Source organism: Taeniopygia guttata, chromosome 1A (assembly GCF_048771995.1).
Source record: "Taeniopygia guttata chromosome 1A, bTaeGut7.mat, whole genome shotgun sequence".
In the NCBI taxonomy this organism is placed as follows: Eukaryota; Metazoa; Chordata; class Aves; order Passeriformes; family Estrildidae; genus Taeniopygia; species Taeniopygia guttata.
In genome coordinates this window covers 6,432,859-6,452,858 of record NC_133025.1, presented here as the reverse complement: position 1 = coordinate 6,452,858, position 20,000 = coordinate 6,432,859, and the positions used below count along the sequence as shown (strand labels likewise).

Sequence of the window (20,000 nt, the reverse complement as noted above, 5' to 3'; positions counted from 1 at the left end):
TAGTAATTTCTGACTCATTGGGTGAACTTCAACCAACTTTGACAGAAGAGCAGAGGTAGCAAAAATATTAAGTTCTTACCTATTTTAAGCAAATATGGATGAATAAAGGAGAAAAAGGGAATTACTGTCTTAATAGATTTTTAATATGGTCCCATATTCTTCTGGAGAAGCAACAGCCCCAGATCCTGTGGCTTTGACTAGTACAGGTTACACAAAAATCTCGGGGAAACCAAACTCTGCTGCTTCACACTTCAATGCAGGTGAACAATTGAGATGAAATCAGTCAAGCCTCGGAAATTTGCTCTGATCTATGCAGGCAGCACAGTCAGAAACAGCATTTGCAAATGGACCCACAAAGCTCAGGTGGAACAGACATTTAGATTGGATTATTAGGAAAAAAATCTTCACTGAAAGGCTTGTCAAGCACAGGAACAGACTGCACAGGGAAGTGGTGGAGTCACCATCTCTGGAGGTACTTAGAAGATGTGTAGATGTGGTACCTGGGGATATGGTGGGATTGGCAGTGACAGGTTAATGGTTGGACTCAATGATCTTTGAGGCCTTTTTCAACCTAAATTATTCTAAGATTTCATGTGTTTACATAAATCCATTTTTATGCATGATTTTCCAGCATGCAGAAAATGAATCATCAATACCCAAAGAGGATGATTATGCTAATGAAACATTAGCATCACCAACCACAACAGATTATCAAGATCTTTCCCTATACTGACAGGTGAAATAATGCAGATCACTTGTAAGATACAGTAAGGTAATTCTTACCAAATGGCACCAACAGCAATCAAAAATCCTATAACTGCTCATTAACAGAGCTCACTATTACACCAAAATGGTTCAATGAAACTATTTCTGAAAGCAATTTATTTCCCCCTGTCTTCTACAATATCCTCCGGGGAAATCTCAAGCAGCATCCAGAAGGAACAAAACTTTCAGAGTTTCATTTTAGTTTTTGTCTTTGTTGCCTGTGTAGGTCTTAACAGTGCTATAGGAAATCCAAACTTGGGAAAGAGCAGATTTTTTCTTGGTTGGAAAGCACATCGTCCTCATGGAAATATGACAAATGTTCTACAGTATTTTTCTATAGTGCCTGCAAAAGTTTGGCAGAGTCAAACTTTGTGATGACAGGAGAGGCAGTGATTATCTGCATTTATATTTGGCTTTGCAGCTGCAGCTGCACCAGTGACCACCTCACACCACAGCTGAGCTACACTGCTGGGAGTGAAAGACAGCAAGGAGTTGTCCACAACCGTGCCAAACTTAGGAACACAAGGATATGTTGGGATTGCATTTTGGGAAAATAAATAAAGAAAAAATAGCCCAGCTCTTTATAAGGAACAGTATAAGCCCTGCAGACAGCACATGAAATTCTGAGTTGTGGAAGCCAGCAATCTTCAACCTGGACTTTAGGTCTACCTTGCACTAAGAGGACTGTGTCAGTTTGAACAGTTCTGTGATGGTTTGTATACAATATATTTGAAAACAAGGTGGTGAAACCAAAGCCAGAGATCTTATTTCCCCACAGACATACTGGGAAACACACAGGGCAGATTCACCAACAACTATGTAATCCTGGGAAGTGTTCCCAGGGGGGACTGGCAGGAACAAATTAAGTGTCAAGTAGACATGGACAGCTGCCTCTTAACCTCCCTTCTTTCCAACTCCAGCACAGACACTGAGACCTTTACTTGCCCATATCTTTGACAGAATAAATGAGGTGTGATATTTATCCTTCAAGCTGGTCTGCTAACAAGCATGGCTTTCATGTAAAAGGAGATGTACTCAAGGACAAACATAAACAGGGAGGCTTGGTCTTCCTTCAGAAACCTTCTCCCACAGAGGTGCTGCGAGATGCTCAGGGGCTATAATGTGAATTTTCCACAACATAGCAAGGAGTGCTCTAAAGTTTGGTAATGAAAACACTGTCCACACCACAAAATAATCCTTGGGAAGTATTAGCTAGAGACCACTTAGCAAGCAATGACCCAGGGAAAAGCACACATGGATTTGAGATTTGTTGTGTTCATGATACTGATCTTTGAGTGGCCCTGATTTTACCCCTTCTCTTTTTTTTGCAGTCTAAATGTGGCTTTCTCAAAGCTGCTTGATCAGAACCCCTTCTGCTTCACAGAACTCAAGTTTTAAAGGCATGCAAAATTAGGAGAAATTGTTTAGGAGAAATACACAACAATGAGAAGCTGAAAAATCCACAGGGAATCTAATAATAATCAGGGCAGAAATATAAACAAAAAGATAAGATACTTCAGGCTGTGCAATGGTTCACAGCCATTGTAGCAACAAGTTGGTGTTACCTTGGAAACAAGAGATTATCCATACATGCCTCCTCCCAAACAGGAATCCGTGAAAGGAGGCAAGCAAAATGGATTTTGAGCCTCCTGGACTTTGCAGTGTTGCCACCCAACTCTTGATACCAATTTATTCCAAGCCTAAATATTGATGGAAACTCAAAAGCAGTGCAGAGGTTGCACCATCCTTCATGTCACATCCAAAGAGATGAGGGTGAACACCTGGTTTGGAGTAACCTGAGTATTCTGAGTATTCAGGGTGAGTACCTGAGTAACCTGAAGGGTTCTTGTCCTCTCCACCTTAAGATAACACAGCACTTTCCCAAAAAAGTGCAGAAAGATGATTCCCTACATTCAGTATCTTGTAACACAAGACATAGCTCTTTGCTGGGGCTGGGAGCTGCCACCCCAAACAGGCTCTGGCTGTGGCTTCAGCTGGGCATCTCACCCCACTGGGCAGCAGTGAACCTGTGTCCCCCTGGAACAGTTAAATGCTTGGCCTTTGGAAAATTAACTGGCTGGGTTTACAAGCACAGCTATAACAAAAAGGAGAATTCTCTTGTAAGTGTTGAATAGTGAGCAAGTAAAAATTTATACCAAGATATAATCAGTGTCATCCCTCATTACAGAACTACATTTCAGATAACCCAAATATCTGGATGCAAGGATTTTATAAAAGTCATGGTTACACTATATTAAACAAGCTAAGAATAAGTAGGAATAATATCTATTTATTTTTCTAAAGAGATTAAACAAAACTAAGGATTTGTGAATCAACTTATCACAAAATTGGTACTTCCCACAATCCAGCTGGCTTGTTGGAATTTGCACAATACCAATGTTGCTGTGCAAGTCCTTTTGCAGCACTCTGAACTGAAATGTAGGGCTACAAAAACACACTAAGAATTTACAGGATGTTATTCTCCCCACAATGCCAGCACAACAGCTTCGGAGGACATCAGCATGCCTGGGCCTTACCAACAGACAAGGGACCAGCACTGTCCCCAAGGGCTTCCCCTGAGGTATTTAACCCCAGAGCTGCCTCTGTCAGATGCTCCAGGCTTCCCTATGGCACATCTGGCTCTTCTCAGCTGTAATTCATTCCCCTGCCCTGTATGTTCTGCTCTTTTTATTGATGCAATCTCACAAAACCACTCTGGTTTGATTTGGGTGAGACTAGTCACAAAATAATTTAATTCCCAGTTTTACAACAACACAGCACATCACAACTAGAGATCCGGTTTTGACCACCCTCCAGGGATTTTGCAGTCTGTAGCACATGAGAAAAATATCTCTTACATATCCCATTTTTTCGGGTTAAAGAACAAAATCAGAGCAAGAAGAGCTGGCAACTTTGATATAAAGACTTCATTAGGTTCAGTACTTACAACTGCATGACCAAATACAAATGGTTCGGACTCTCATAGATGTCTTCCAGAGCAACTATATTTTCATGCTTGATCCTGAAAAAATACAAGATAAGATAGGGTGAAATAGTGATTTTCATTTGTTTTCACATGACTGCAAAACATAGAGCACTTTTTAGTACTATAATACTTGTCAGTGTTTTATTCAATATCAAAAACTTTTTGTAAGGATGTATAGTGATAGAACGCTAAAAACTGAAAGAGGGTAGATTTGGATTAGATACTAGGAAAAAGTTCTTTACTGTGAGGGTGGTGAGGCAGTGGCACAAGTTACCCGAGGAAGTTGCAGATGCCTCATCCCTGGAAGTGTTCAAAGCCAGGCTGGACAGGGCTTTGAGCAACCTAGTCTAGTGGAAGATGTCCCTACCCAAGGCAGAGAGATAGGAAGCAGATGATCCTTGTAGTTTTAGGGCCCTTTCAACAAAAGTAAACAGTCCAAAGTGCTTCACAGCCCAGAATACAGTTATTATTCAGAAAAAAAATCTTTCAATCATCTCTGAAGCTAAAATGTGTAATAGTTAAGTATCTGAGGCACTAGAGGTACACAGTTCCTATATGAATGAAGATGGTTGGTTGGAGGCTGAATTCTCAGGAGAGCTTTGCTGCAGGGTGCAAGGCAGTGAGAGAGGCAGGGTGCAGGCTGGCAGGGAGAAGGCAGGGATCTTACCCTCTGAAGAAGCTGGCACAGGGAATCAGCAGCCATATGACAGCCCCACACTCCCCTTCCCACCAAATTCCTGCTGCTCTGATGTTAAGCCTGGTCTTGATGCCTGAATTTCCCTGCAGCATCATTAAGCACTGTATACACCAGCTCCAAGAGTCCTCATGGCTTTTTTACATCCCCACCATTCCCACCAAGCTGCTTGCCAAAACACTAACTCTAAAGAGAAAAATCATCTCTACAAGCACACATCTAATTAGCTACTTCAGCAAGGCCTCTATGGGTTTGTTCCTTAAATGTTTACAAATAATTTGCAAAGGATATATTAACTTGTGCAGATCCTGCAGAGACTACCCCAGTGCAAGCCCGGGGCAGAACATTAATTACACCAGTTCCAAACAATATTTTAAGAGCAAGAGAAAGATGGAAAATTCTAAGAGGCCACTCATTAAGCAACAGATGGGTACGTTCAGAAGGAAAGTAAACATGCATTGTCAGCAAATGCAAAACTCTACATGTTTTTAGGTTCAAGTAGCTTAATTAAGATGTTTAATCATGTGTCAGGACCTTATCCTCTATGGTCACAAGTGTCCTAACACCTGTGTGATGACGTGGGGAGCAGAAGGTCCATTGTGCCCAGCAGGATCTTTCCCACAAACATGGAGACTAATTCAATTTCCTCCGAATTCACTGGAAATATTATGACTGACCTGAATTTATGCCCATAATCAGTCATCAAAAGCTGTGTTCATGCAAGGACTTTCACACACAGGAAATTTAATGTCAACAATAAGCAAACTCAAATGTAATACACTGCAGGATGTTAGAGAAACCAACACATGACTTGGCTCTTCACTCTACCTAAATGGCTGGAAAATCCCGTGGTACTTTAGCAAAATTTCCAGGTAGATTGCATCACAGATTAAATTCTTAGTATTTGCAACAGGAAACCAATAGACCACGCACTTGGCTTACTCAGCAAATGTTTGGAAGCATTAATGTTGTTGGGCAGGTCTAATGCCTGGTTCCTTTAAGGGTTAGTTAGGACAAGGGCAGGTTTGCCTTGTTTAGTTTAGTTGAAGGTGTGTTAGAAAAGACATTTCAAGCAATTAGTGATTTTAAATGAAAACTATTATATTTATTTATCCATTTTCCTCCATGCACCACACACATTGACATGATCCTTTGTGCTCCTCCTGCCATCATGATGATGTTATTTAACACAATCAATCTGCCGTAGTGTTTGAAGCCTTCAGTTTAGTCTGAGGTATGGTTTTCACCATGTACACACTACTGCTTTGCATTTCTAATTTTGGAAGACCTCAGAGGTTCCCCAGAGCAGCCTCACCATCACACACCTGGTCACCCAAGAGCTCTCAGAGATGCAAGGCTGAGCACTGGGGCTGCTGCAAGAGCCTCTCTCCTCCCTGATTTGCAAACCAAGTGGGTTCCACGCCCTGTGCTCTGGAGGGAGGGCAGACAAACCTGCTCAGTTCTACAGAGAAGGGAGAGAAAAGGTTTAGTCCCATCCAGGGATGATGAGAGGGGACGAGGCATTTTTCTCCCCTTTGACTCAGTGTCCCCAAGACCAGCAAGACCTCAGTCGTGGTGTTATGCAGTGTTTAATATCCCTCGGGAAGTGTACATCACACACCTGCAAATAAAGCAGCTTGTCCTGCACAGCTTTTCTCTACTCAGAAGAACTCTCAAATGACAAGCTACTAAAAGGAAAATGGAATTCAAAGTTAAAAAATCAACAACATGGAGATTACTTGGGGTGAAGCCCACAGTTTAGACAAATTTGGTGGTTGTGTTGCTGGAGCTGGACCAGAGCAGCCATGGGGCTCCCAGCAGAGATCACTGCTGCCAGCAGCAGCTCCTCTGCCACTCACTCCAGAAATTCACACAGAAATCCATGTGCTCCTTTTTTCCTTTTAAAGCATGAGCATCACTTACAACCCTGATACACAATAATTAATCCTTCAAGGATGAGCAATATTCATTTCAATAACACCCTGGGGCTTGGGCAAGCAGGTGTGGTATCATCACAATGTTTCATTGGTACCCAAAAGCCCAGTGGGGATGGAGCAAATGTGTCCCACTCCTGTGCAAGCAGATCAGCAGTGCCAGACGTGAGTAACTGCAGACACTCACTCTGGTTTGCAGGGATGCTTGGGTACATTGAGAGCCAAGGAAAGCACCGTGAAGTGGCAGATACTTGCTGGTCACAGATCAGGAGGGATTTGGGGATGGGTTAATTAACTCCACTTTCATCCCCTTCTAGGAGCACCAAGCAAGTCTCAAAGGTTCAGAGGATTCATTCTGCTAAGCCTCCAAATGCCTGCACGCAGTCCTGCAGAAATACTCACTGGACTGTCTGATCTACTCAAGACCTGACAGGATTTATTATTTTAAAAGGTGCTGCTCTCATTTTACAGAAGGGGAACCATTGTGCAGAAAAACTACAAGTATTTCTGTAATCACAAGTGAGAATGGTCGAGATTCCTCAATCCCAGAGTAATATCTTAATCAAGGGGCCATATTATTTCAATTCCTTCTCCTTTCTACCTCAGCGAGAAAATCTTAACTCTATTTATCTGCAGACCTTTTCTTCCTTTTGTCTTCCCTCTCCAGACTCCTCCCTTCCCAACATGTGGCTCCCACCCTGCAATAGATAAATCTGCCTGATTAACTCTGCACAAAGCAGCTCATTGATGCTTTTAGGGTACGCGATAGTGCAATATTAGGGCTGTAGCACAGGGAACATGGACATGGGCTGGGGTGACAATGTTGCCCTTAAAATGAACATCAAAGCACGGGCTTGCTTAAAGCAAATTAGATCCCATTATGCAAATTGGCATGAACTAAGGAAAATTGCCCTTGCCACTTTTTCAACCTCCTATTCATCACATTTGCTATTTTTCCTGATGCTCCCCCCCCCCCCCCCCCATCCTGGCAAACCCCATGTCCTGCTTGCATCTCCCACATCCAGATGTGTCCCCAAAATCCCTCCATTTGTGGCACAAAGGGCAGGTGCCTCCTCCAGCCTCCACTGCTTTGTTCAATTTCAGGAATATTCTGAGGCCTTTATACAGAAAGAAGTTATCTAGAATTAAAAATACAAATAAAGAGAGGCTAATTATTTTTTAGATTCAGGACTTTTCACCCTACAATTCTCATGTGATGCTGCAATCCACGGGAAAAAGAAGAGGAAGATAAATCTAGGAGTGAGAATCAAGGGAATTTAAGTATACAAAAAAAAAACCAAACAAACAAAAAAAAAACATGAAGAGGGATTAAACCTGGTAAGAAACATTGAAAATTTTGTATAAAAAAGAAACTATGAAACTATGAAAAGAAAGGATGGATTTCCCCTGTTCAGAGCAGCTCTGGGTTGGATGCTGTGCCTCAGGCAGACACAAACCTTGGGGCTCAATGCAACCATGCAAAATTATCAAGCTTCCCCTGCAGACTTTCAGCCTATGATTCTGCCATGTGCTTTTACACAGGGGTCAATGATACAAATGAATGAAGGCAATGTTGTGATCGAGCAATATTTTAACATACAGTCAGCCAAGATTTAAAGGAGCAAATTGAACTGGGCAACCAAGGACTTCAAGTGAGTTTTCTGGGCATGGCAGCTGTGCAAACAAGGGCTGACAAAAGAGTGCTTGATCTGCAGCAGAGTCCAAACACACACTGGCCTCCTTTGCTTCCTGTGGAGGCATTGCATGAGAGCATTGATAGGGGAATTGTCATTTATCTCCAACTGCTGCTGCTAAAAACAGAAACTCCCACCTCCAGAGGGGCTGAAACACATCCTTGAGACAAGACCTGACATGACCAGGAGTGACATTTAGCTCTGCTCACCAGTATCCATCACACCAAATGGGCTGTGCTGCAGCACTGGAGTGGTGATGGCATGGCATGGCACCCCAGTGATGCTAAAATCCTCCCTTGCCACTGAGACACCATGTTCTACTCGCTTCCACTAGAAGTGCACAAGCCCCCATAGGTCCAGATCTAGCTCTAATGGACAGTACTCACTTCAGTGTTTGCCAAAGAAGTATCTAAAAATCAATATATTCCATGGGCTTTGGCAGGAGATTGCTTTTAAGAAGAAGGGGATTAAAATTTGGAAGTTGATGTACAATAAGGGAAACCAAATCCTTTAATGGCTGAGCTTTCTGTACATCTCTGCTGGCTCCTGACCATCCCAGAGGCCAAAGAGCTGGCATTAAACCTGCTATGTGCTGTCATGGATCATTAATTAGAAGGGCTGCACTCTGCATAGATAAAAGCAGATAACCCAGATTTTGCTGTTGCTTTGGCTGCTGATCTGCCAGGAGAGCACGTGAAACACCCCAGCTACAAACCACGATAGAATCACTTACATTAATATCTATCATATTTAACACCAAAAACCAGGATCAGTTAGAAGAACACCATACAAAAACCTTGGGCAAACACGAGAGATGCTTAAGTAGGGCAGGTCCCCCCCTCAACAACTCTTTCCAAGTCAGTGTTACATTTGCAAGACGTGACATTTAATGTTGCACCTCCACGAGAAGCACGTGTCACGGGTAAAATGCCACAAGAAAGCAGGAATAATTTTGCAAAAGCCAGAACTAACAAAGCGTGAGTCTGCAAGGATTTGTGGCTTTGAGTAACCAAATGTCTTGGAGAATCAATGTTCTGTTATTCCCACACGTACCCCAGAGAGAGTTTTGCCAGCAGCATGAGGGTTGATGAGTTCTCCAGCTGGCCAAGGGAAGTATTTAAATCACAGTTTCTGCAGTGGAGGGCACTGCAAACTTACCCCTGCTCAGCTGTCTCATTTGTTTGAAATGAGTCAATAATTTCAACAGATAGTAGGATAGTCTCACACAGGTTCACAGGGAGTGATCAGATCAGATTGCTTTCCACTTGAAAGAAAACTACCAAAAAATCTTCATGATGGCTCAGAAGATGTGAGGGTGCATGGGAACAAGCCAGCCTGATCTCAAGGAGAAAGTGGCAATTCTGCCAAGAAGGGAGCAGGGCCGAGTGAGATGGCAGGGGCTGGTATGGGGAAGGAGATTGGTGGCTGTCCTGGAAATGGCTGGCTGGCTGCAGCAGAGCTCTGCCCACCATTCCTGCTCCCAGAAACCATTCCAATACTGATGCTGTGTGTGGGACTTGCACTGCCTTACCTCAGTGCCATTCCTAAATGAGGGCCCCAAAACTGACACCGGGATCGGAGGTGCAGCCTCACCAGGGCAGAGTACAGAGGGACAGCACTGCCCTGCTCCTGCTGGCCACACTACTGCTGATGTTTGGGGTATGAAAGGAGGGAGGACAGTGTGCTGCCTCACTCATACATGGCTGGTTGATTTTCAAGGGTCCAAATTGTGAGAGGCTACCAGATGGCACCAAGTCAACCACCTTCCCTGAAATGGGCACCCCTGGAGACAGCTTTAGAAGAAAGGTGGAAGGTTTAATGACCCTGATATTAATTTCTCCTACTTCATATCCCCCACAATGTCCTCCCACCACAGCCAACAAGAATGTGGTCCAGCAGTGGTGACAGCTTCTGTGGCTTTGGTCCCCACCATCTCAGGGCAGCAGTCTCCCCCTCTCTCACTCAGAAACACACATGCAAATAATGCAAAACTTAGAGAAGCCTCAGCTCAGACACAGGGCAGAACAAAACCAGGCAGATGTCAATTGCTCAGCAAAGGTGGCTCTACAGAGTCTGCAAATCCAAAACATCTGTTTTTTCTCTCCCACTACACTTACATTGCAGCTGTTTTTTGAAGTTATATCCCTAATTTGCCTATTGGAAAGAGCTGGAAGAGGATTATTGAATTCAGTACTGAATATTCTCTTGCATTAAAAACAAAACAGAACTCATTTTTATGAGCTGTAACTTAGAAATTGTGCTGTCCCCATACCAGACAGTGTTTTTTGACCTCCTGTGATCTCCTACCATTGTGATACCTTTTGTTCCCACCCACATTCACATCTTGCCTTGCTTGATCTAACAATTGGGCAAGGGACAGCTAATTCCAGCTCAAAGCCAGATGGTTCAGTGTCCATATGCTGACTGCCTGGCCAAATTAGTTAAATCTCTGTGGCTGGAAGGACAAGGAGTTGAACTTTGGGCTCACATGGGGGCTTCAAAACACAGACTGCTCACAACACAGCAAGGAAATTAATGTCTTCACTAATATTTTTAAGATCTCTATGCTTCTGTCAGGTTAATCTGGTCTGCTTTGGGAAACCAGATAGAAGAGAAAGACCCTGGATGCCCTAGAAGGTGGTACAGAAAGGTAAACATGGAGGGATGAGCCACTTCATAACCTTTCCTCAGCTATGACTGAAGAGGAAATGGTGACAAAAAGCTCCAGTGTTGGTAGCAAGTAGCAAGTGGCTCAGGGTAGGTGTCTGAAAGAAGTAGGACCAGTCAAAATTCAGAAGAGACATGCCCACCAAAAGACCTACTTCTATTAACCTTAGAAGATAGTGATGATTCTGAAATTAGCATGGTTTCCAGTTTAGTTTTTTCTCACTTTAACACTTCAATTAGGCATGTAATATTCTGTATGCAAAGCAGTGGGCCAGGATGGGATTTCTCCTGATCCAGTGTCCTAGCAGGATTGTCTCCTGATTATACAACTTGACCTCTCTCCATTTCATTTTCCAGATCCTACCCATCATCTCTATAACCTCCTGTTACTCAGGAGTGATGACCCAGAACTATTTCCATCCATTTCCATGGTCATTCTTCCCTAGCACTGCATGTCTTCTATAGCAAATCCCAGCCTGATGTATCATGTGCATAAAATGTTCTCATGAGATTTTGCAGTGATAAAGTCAATCTGGAGACATTCCACAGGTGGAAACCTGAGCTCTGTAGTTATTCAGCTGTAGCACTAACTGGCTGTGACAAAGCCTATCCACAACACCCTGACATTTCTGATCCCTGCCCTATCTCAAGTTATACTTCCTAGTGAGGTCACAGGAGAGCTCAGACAAAAGCTGAACATTTTCAGCACAGATTCATAGGTTTTCACCAGGCACTGGTGGAACTTTATACCCCCCCATGAACATAGCAAATTAATTTAGGTATGTAGAGGATAACCATGAGTGATTCCTGGATCACACACAAGGTGCTGACCTTGTGCTTACTCGTCTCAAGAATTTTCAGGTGAATGCTGCTCAGCAGCCACTCAAGGGAAAGAAATTCAAGGTCTGGGTCTTCTATTACTAAAACTTGCAACTATAGTGTGAAGACTAGGTCCAAAAAAACCTTCTGGAATGCTTGTATTCCTGCACATCTGGCAGCCCATTCAAGGCAACAGCAATATCCCCGTGTCAGTGCCATTTCAGGAATATCCCTGACTTCCACAAGAAGCAGACCAAACCATGAGAATGAGTTTCCAATTGGTGGATCCCAACTGGCAGCAATCAAAAAGGCTTGCAAAGCTTGAGTAGAAGCCTCCAGGCTGTTTAGTGTGAAACACATCAAAACAAATATTAATGATTAATTAATCATTAAAGGTGAAAACTATAAAAGCAGTGTCTGCAAGGGTTTATCTCACAGACAAAAACAGTGTACCATGCTTTAGTTCTTGGCAGCAGCCCTGTTTTTGCAGTGTGGAGGACTGGATTTCCATGTGCAGCCAGTAATTAGGGATGATTCCCACTCCCTTGCCTGGGAGACTGAGGAGCCACGTGCAGTTAAAGGTGAGCACTCCTGGGCTGAGGTGGGCTGCTCTGGAGGTGTTTCACAAACATGAAAAGCACGCTCTGCTTGCAAAACCCATGAAAAACAGGAAGACTGACACTCTTGGGAGCGTGATCTGGCTGCAGTCAGAGCAACTATCCTTGTACATTGCCTCACAAAATGAGAAGATCTTATTAGTTTCCAGTGAATGAAGAGCTGAATAACTGGTGTGACACTGTGTGGCCTCCTGGCTCTCAGCTGAGTGCAGGGTGTACACATCCTCTCAGTTCTAGCTGAAACCTGGCAGAGACACTCCACCTCTGAAAAGAAAGCCTTGCCACCCGTGAAATACCCATTTGACACAGACACAGGGGTGCTGTTGTCTGCTGTTATCTCCTCCACTGGTTTGAATACATACTAATGAAGGGTGAATGCTGTAACACCCACCCACCTGCACAGGTAAGTTACACAGGAGCATGGAAAAATGCCTATTCAGACAAGCACACAGTCGAAAGATATAACAAAGCCAGGTATTTCATTCCACCATATGGGGACCAAATGTAGCTGTCACCCAGATGTGACAGAGCTGGGACTCCCAGCTGTGACTTTTACAGCATCTTCATCTGTTGGGTTACCCTAGAAGCTAATATATATGGGAGAGGCCGAGCTGAACTGCTCCAGGACAAGTAACAGCACAAAGGCAGAGATGGTTTATGTACTCAGAAAACACTGATGTAACCAAAAAGACACTTTCTCACAGCAGGAAGCTGGGCTATGCTCTACAGTCACATCCAAAGAGGTTTATGCCTCAAAACCACATTTCCTCCACAAGAGAAGCAGAAAAGAAAACGAGCAACCAAGCACAAATGACACCCTGAACATGAATTTCTTGTCCCTCAACGAAGCTGAGTTGTCCTCTGCATGCTCATCTCTGCTGATTGTTGCTGGGCAGCCTAGAAAATCACAAGCTTTGATTGAGCCTCATCAGACTGGGTGTGCATGTGACAATTAAAGCAGATTACAGCTCCTCAGTGCCATGCCAGCAGCCAACAGTGCCACACTTGCCCAGCTCCAGGTGTCTCCTGCAAACACTCTCCAAAATGGGTCAGAGACCCTATGTGTGCAGGGGCTACAGTAATAATCACTTTTCCTCCCCTAGCAGGTGTGAATTTGGGTTTTGGTCAGGTCTTGGTGTCACTGGGGCCACTGTGCACGAGCGGTGCTTGCCTGCACCCTGCCCCCCTGGCTGGCCAGGCCACCTGTGCAGGGAGCAGGGAAGCTCCTGGATGTTCTCCTGGGATGCTGGAGAACAGCTCTCCTGGGGCTCCTGGGCAATCCTGCTGGCATCCAGGCAGTGGCTCTGACTCAAGTACTCAGTCTGCTGGGACAAGCCACATGACAAACTCAGCAGCAGCAACCTGTCAGAAAACGCCCTCCTTCCCACCAGGCTACTGGGAAGCCAATTTATTCTATTTATTGAGACAGAAGGATAAGTAAGAGGCTAGGCAGGTTTCCACATTTCATCATCCCTCTATTAGGACACTCCTACACAGAAGACTGCTCCCCCAGTTGCCTGTGGGAAGTGCCAATAGCCCTTGGGTGAGTCACAAACACCCTGCACCTTTAAAGAGTAAGTGGGGGAGCTCTGCAGAGCGGGGGATTGATCTCAGAGGACAGACCCTGCCACTCCATGCTCATTATGAGTTACTGTCCTCAATCACAGAGCGTGGAAAGCCAAACTGAAAGTCAGATCCACTTCTCCTGACACTTGTGTGAAAGCAGTGGGACCCCTGGAAGTGCCAGCACAGCTCCACTGCAGAGCTGGTAAATGACAGAGGGAACACGGCTCCAGCTCCATAACTGAGCCTGCCATTTCAAAACCAGAGTGAAGGCCACTGATCTTCAAGCCTGGTTTATTTCCAATCTTCCCAGATCCTAGGGACAAAAAAAAAAAAAATCGTCCACTTTCACTGCTATTGGGATTACTTTGCATGTGGTCTTCAGGAAAGAAGCAGTGGGAGAGAATATGAAAAAATCCTTCCAGCAATGGGCAGAATTAATAATAGAACAATTCAGCTGGGCCAAATCTTGGAATCTTTAATCAGGCAAGACTGCTGGAGGCCTCACTTGGCTGGATTCACATCTTGGCAGCATCACTATAAAGTCCAAAGTAGACTTGAACTCAATACATCAAGTGGCAGGAAAATCATTTAACCAGAACAATATAATTAGCAGAAATCTATGTTAATAAGGACGCATTTTGCTTATGTATAATAGCTAATTGGTTTTTAACCAGGTGAGAATAAGTTTGAGAAGCTTAATCTCCCCAGTTTTACAAAGGATATCATAAATGGGTTCTAATTAAAAATTAAATAGTGAAGTTCATTTATTCCTGCTACATGTATCAGTGTGGAGCACAGGGACCCTATGTATAGATTTCTATTTTTAGGAGAGAGAAACCTGGATTCACAAACATCCCCAGAGTGCCTTTGGAGAGGTAACAGAGGAGTTTAAACCAGGAACCAGCTCTGTACTTGCAGCCACTTGCCCAGAAAAGCAGACTATAAGTTGCAGTTCCCTCTTTTCTTATGGCATGTAAGTATAATTTTAAAAAACACTCACTCAGTAGCCAAGGACCAGACTTCTATAGATTATTAGGTACCATATGATGCAAGTAACTTCCTACAGTAACTAAGCATCAAAGTGCTTTCAAACTTCCTCCTGGGTGTCTTCAGACAGCTAAATATATTAAAAATACATATCTAAAAGATTTTCAAGGGTGATATAGGCTCTGAAGGGCTGGAAGATTGGAATCTTTACAGAGTTTTGAATCCCTAATAACCACTGCAGAAAGAATTTATGTTTTTAAAATATGTCACTGTGGCACTGTCCTGCAACAGAGCTTGGAGGTTAACAACACCAATATTTCAGACAGCAACAAGCACAATATTAATGTCATAAGCAGAAATTAGTGTTAAAAGACAGCAAATCCTTCATGTAAAATAAATGCATGTCTAGCTGTGGGAACAGTAGGGCTAAAGAGCAATATTGCAATGACATGTGGTTATTTTTCCATTATTCTTAGCTAGGTTTTACCACTGCCCACTGACTTTTTGCAAGTCATCATGAAGCAAAAATGGGAATAAAAATACTTTGAAAGCAGGAATTAATAAATGTACTTCAAAGGACATTGATAGCAAAATTTCTCTTTGCCAATTCCTTGTTTTCATTCATGCCATTAAGAAGAAATCAGTATGAAAAAGTGGGTTGCTTCATGGCATTCAAGAAAATGTTTTCTAACCAACTGGCTTATAAATTACAGTTCTATAGATTTCTAATATTTTATGCAGCCAAGTCACACATACAAGTCACACGTGGTGACTCATTTTTTCCTAAGCAATACATCCAATTAATTCAAGGTATTTAGAATGAAAGGTAGCTATTAGATGAAGGCTAAAATAAATGGTACTAAATGCAGCCTTGCTGTTGATGGACACAGGGCATTCTGGTAACATCCCCTTCTCTGCTGTGCTAAAAGCTGTGTTGCTCCCCATGAATAAAGCTGAATTAATAAATGAAAGCTGTATCCTGCTTAAAGAGCATCTGCCAATAGAGCTTGTCAGGAAGATGCTGGAGGACCCCTAGGACACCAAGTACACTTTGTTTCACAGTTTTGATCTGGGTGGAGCATGTGTGTGGGGAGAAGGTACTGTCCAGCTCAGCCTTTGAGGTGATTAAATGCCTGGCTTCTCCCAAAAAAAAATAAAATAAAAATAAAAATAAAAATAAATAAATAAAAAAGGAGTTACAAAATAATGGGTGTGATTTTATAGGATTCACTCCTACCTATTGTCTGCTTAATTGGAGTGATGCAGTCATTTATGATACATCATGAAACAGTCATCAGCCTTTTCTTTTTTATCACTACCTCAGCTTTATGTGGCATCAATAAATCCAATGCCTTGTCACAAATTGCAAGTGTATCAGTGCTTCAGAGATGCTGAGCACAACAAATAGAAAATGCTGGGAAAGTAGTTGGTGATGTGATTAGCATCACAAACTGATGAGGTTAGAAGTTCACTTCTAGATGAATGTACACATTCTCATGGGTCTTATCATCTGTGATCTGGTGATTTCTCAAGAGCTGGATTTGGAATAAAATTTACAGAATGTCTCAATTCCAAATGCAACACAAATGCAGGCACAGATGTTCCTATACAATTCCTAATTTGTGCTTTAGCTTAAAGCCTAGAATTGCCCAGGTCCTTATCAATTATGTGTCTTATGTGTCACACTCTCCTGCACAGTGACCCTTGAAGTTCAAATCCAAACTGCATCAGAGTACCAACCAGCATCCTGTCCTAGACTTTTTGCCCTGTTGTACTGCTCTATCCATCTAGTTATACTTCAACTTGTGAATTACTGCATTATCAGGTTACTCTGTGTTCTGGTGGGATTTTAAAATAACAACAAATTTGATGCAAATAATTATTTCCTCCAGCCAGGAGGGCATTTGTGTTCTCTCAATAGGACAATAAGAGGGAGGAAGCTACCTGCTGAGCTAATGCTGTGGCTCTGAGTTTCCATTAACCTTCTAACTTCAGCCATTTTTCATTATGAAATCATGAACTTCAAACCAAGCAAACAGAAAAATGAACATTTCTCCCCACTCACATAGCTCTGAAGTATGACTGGAAATGCTGTTTACACACTTTAAAAAAAATCCACCTTTGACCTAGGAACAAAAGCTGCAGTTTGCAAAGCCAATGGACTTTGTTTAAGAAGTTTTGAGGATTTCCAAGGGGGCTGGAATTAGCTTGGAAACATGCTCAGGCTGGCACCAGCTACCAGCAAACACTGGTAAAAATATTCTGGAAATGTTTAGGGGAAAATAAACATTAATCCATATGCCCAAAATACATTTGGGCTTCCGTGTGTGGCTTCATGCCAACTAATGGGCACAGTGAGAGGTGCAAACTTACTGGCAAAAAACCAGCCAGAAATCTTCAGAGACACCAGACACCAAGGAGTGTCCCTCTGACACCTTTTTTGTCTTTCTGAAAGCTATAACCGAGTGGAAGCAGTCATTTGGAATGGGCAGGAAAGTGTCAATTCTTACTCCAAGGATACGCAGCTGCAGATATTTAGAGGATAAAATAATCAAACCTCATGTCTTTACTCACACCTGAGCTGGTCCACACAATGGTGGTGTCAGAGCTCTGAGCTGGTCCTGGTGACACCATAATGAATGAGTCAAGCAGACTCCCCAAGGGGCAGGCAGGTTTCAGTGGCCTCAAACCAGGCATGTAATACCAGGCAAGTCACACTGGTTGAAATCCAATGTACAAAATCTGAGCAGTTCATATTGCATCAGTCACACATGTGCTCAGCTCAGACACAATTCACTGTTAACATTTGGATTAACAGACTGTTGAGCTACGCTTTGCAAACTCCATACCAGATACAGGTGGGGCAGGTGAGCCTCTGTTTCTAAAATGTCATTTTGCTTTTGACAGACAAACACACTCCTGAGTAGATAACAAGAGTTATCACATCTCACAGTACTTAATCACACAGTGTGAACAGTTAGAACACTTAATCTCACATTAGCCTAATTGTTACTCAGTGTCTCCTGCTTTGTCTGCATTTCTGGTTTTGTTGCTGTGGCTTATTTTCTCCTCTGCCTTGAGCTTCTTTCCCCCCCATCATCCATTTACTCTTTGTCAGAAGCCCACCTGAAGGTGGAAAGCTCTTTTCCTCCCTGTGCCAGCTGTCTCACATACACAAGCCATCTCTGTGGCTGCTGCTTGCACCAGGCACGCTGTGTGGTGACAGCAGGTCACAGTTTACAAAGACCTGTGTCTCCATTTGTGCTCTATGTGAGACCCTGCTCAGGAGAGCAATCAGGAAGAAAATAAAGAGAAGGGAAGAGTCACAAACCTGCAGTTTCAGTTACTCTGCAATCTCTTCCTCTCTGGCTTTTTTCATTCCCTCACACTGCTGCAGAGCACATCTCCCGGTCTGTGTTTTTGACTGGCCACATCTATGCACTATTCACTGCCTATTCTCTGGACATGGTACTTTCATGAGTGGTTTTAAGGACCTTCTTAGCCTATTCTCATCTTATCTATTGCTCCTCCTGACCCTTGAATCCTGCACTCCTGGGGCCACTGTCCCTAGGAAGGGGTGAAAAGCCCTCTGACCAGGAGGCTCTGTAGCCTGGTGGCAGCAGCAGAGCCAGCGAGTTAATGGCACCTGTGAGCTGCCAGGAGTCTCAAAAGGAAGGGAGGGCACAACCACAAGCAGGAGCTGCTGATGAAGTGCCCAGAGGTAGATCTCTCAGCTCCAGAGTGGGACAGGAGCTCCAGCACTTCCTTTGCCCATTTCTGTGCATATTCCATCCGATGTTCTGACTTTCTGGAGGGCTGCTCTCAGCTCACTCTGCAGATCATTTCCTCAGGCCTTGGAACCCATGAAGGCAATCCTAACCTGGCTCTCAGGGTTTCCTTTTCCTTCCAAATAACAATTCTACAATTTGAAGGTGGTACTTGGCCAAAGAGCTCTGCAGATAAACAACTTCCATCTCTTTTTTTTTTTTTTTTGCCAAAATAACTGTCCTCTTCGGAGGAAGAACAAAAATGCCTAATAGCCCAAAGGAACTCAACTTTCAGTAGATTAAAGTAAAAGTGGCCCTTGAAAGTGGAAAAATTCACCCAGGGAAGGGTCCTCAGCCTGAGAAGGGACTGAGACCTCTCTCAGCACCCACTGAGAGGCATTTGCCAACTGGGAACAGAGCAACCTGAGGATGTGCTGACCCAGCAGACCAAGAGCACAGCTCCTTTTGAAAACCTCCCCATCTTGCAGAAACCCTGGGGAAGGGATCTGTCTTCTGGAATTACTGTCAGCTGCCTCCCAGGATGAATCCACCCTCTGTGCAAGATCCTTCCTAGTTCTAGATTTCATCTGGATGCATGTCTGCTGAGGATGTCAGCTATGAAAAGCATTTCTAAAGATGGTCAGAAGAAAGCTAGAACACAACTCTCCATCAAATAATGCTAACCTCTTTCAGGACTAAGACATCTCCTTGTTTGCCCAGGTTACCCACAAAAATACTAGAAAGGACTTTCAAACAGAGAAATCTAAAATTAGCTACCAAACTTCAAGCAGGTATGTGTGTGACCTGTGTTTTATAACCCCAAAAGCAAAGTGATTAACGCTTCTGTTGAATTTGCCAGAAACTGGCAATCCCTCATCCAGTTGGTGCATTACTCAGACATTGTGGTGATGGTTTGCAGTGTGAAACAAGACAGATTTGTGCACACCCTCTCTTCTCATGGCAGTCCCTTGACTACATTAATCATCTATTCCAAACAGGATTTACTTTTCATCCTTTTATAAACAGGCTGAGTGGTGTTAAAGATGAAATGTCCATCCACAGCAGGGAGTGAGGCCAGCAGCTGAAATCAAGAGGCCATTTTACTCACTGAGCTTCAAATCATGGTCCAGAACTGATGAAGAAAGGTTTATTTCCCTGTCCCTCAGCAGGATCATCTGCTCCCATCTCAAGAAATCTCACAGCCTGACTTTTTGGTCAAATACTTACGGATTTCTATCACAGAAACCCATGATGTCCAGGTGAATGCCCTTGAAATGGGGACTGTTACACATTTTACAATATCAATGCATTTTTTAATACTAAAGCATATTTAAAGTAATTTCTAAGGATTCAGTATGATTAAGTACACTGTTAGATAAAGAAGATCCCTCCCATGTGTAGTGCCAATGGTGATACCATCTTTCATCCAATGAAAAACCAAGCAATATCTTCCTTTGTAGGGATCAATTGCTCACATAAACCTGATAAGATGGTACAACAACTA

General features: G+C 43.2%; 1 protein-coding gene across 3 annotated transcripts in view; it reads right to left on the bottom strand.

Moving 5' to 3' along the window:
• CAMK1D (calcium/calmodulin dependent protein kinase ID) overlaps positions 1–20,000 on the bottom strand; it is a 205,678-nt gene that overhangs the window by 78,168 nt on the left and 107,510 nt on the right. For all 3 annotated transcript variants that reach the window (XM_012568832.5, XM_012568833.5, XM_002192005.7), the window contains exon 3: positions 3,713–3,787. In XM_012568832.5, the coding sequence (XP_012424286.4) occupies positions 3,713–3,787 (75 nt within the window). The remainder of the gene's footprint in view (positions 1–3,712; positions 3,788–20,000) is intronic.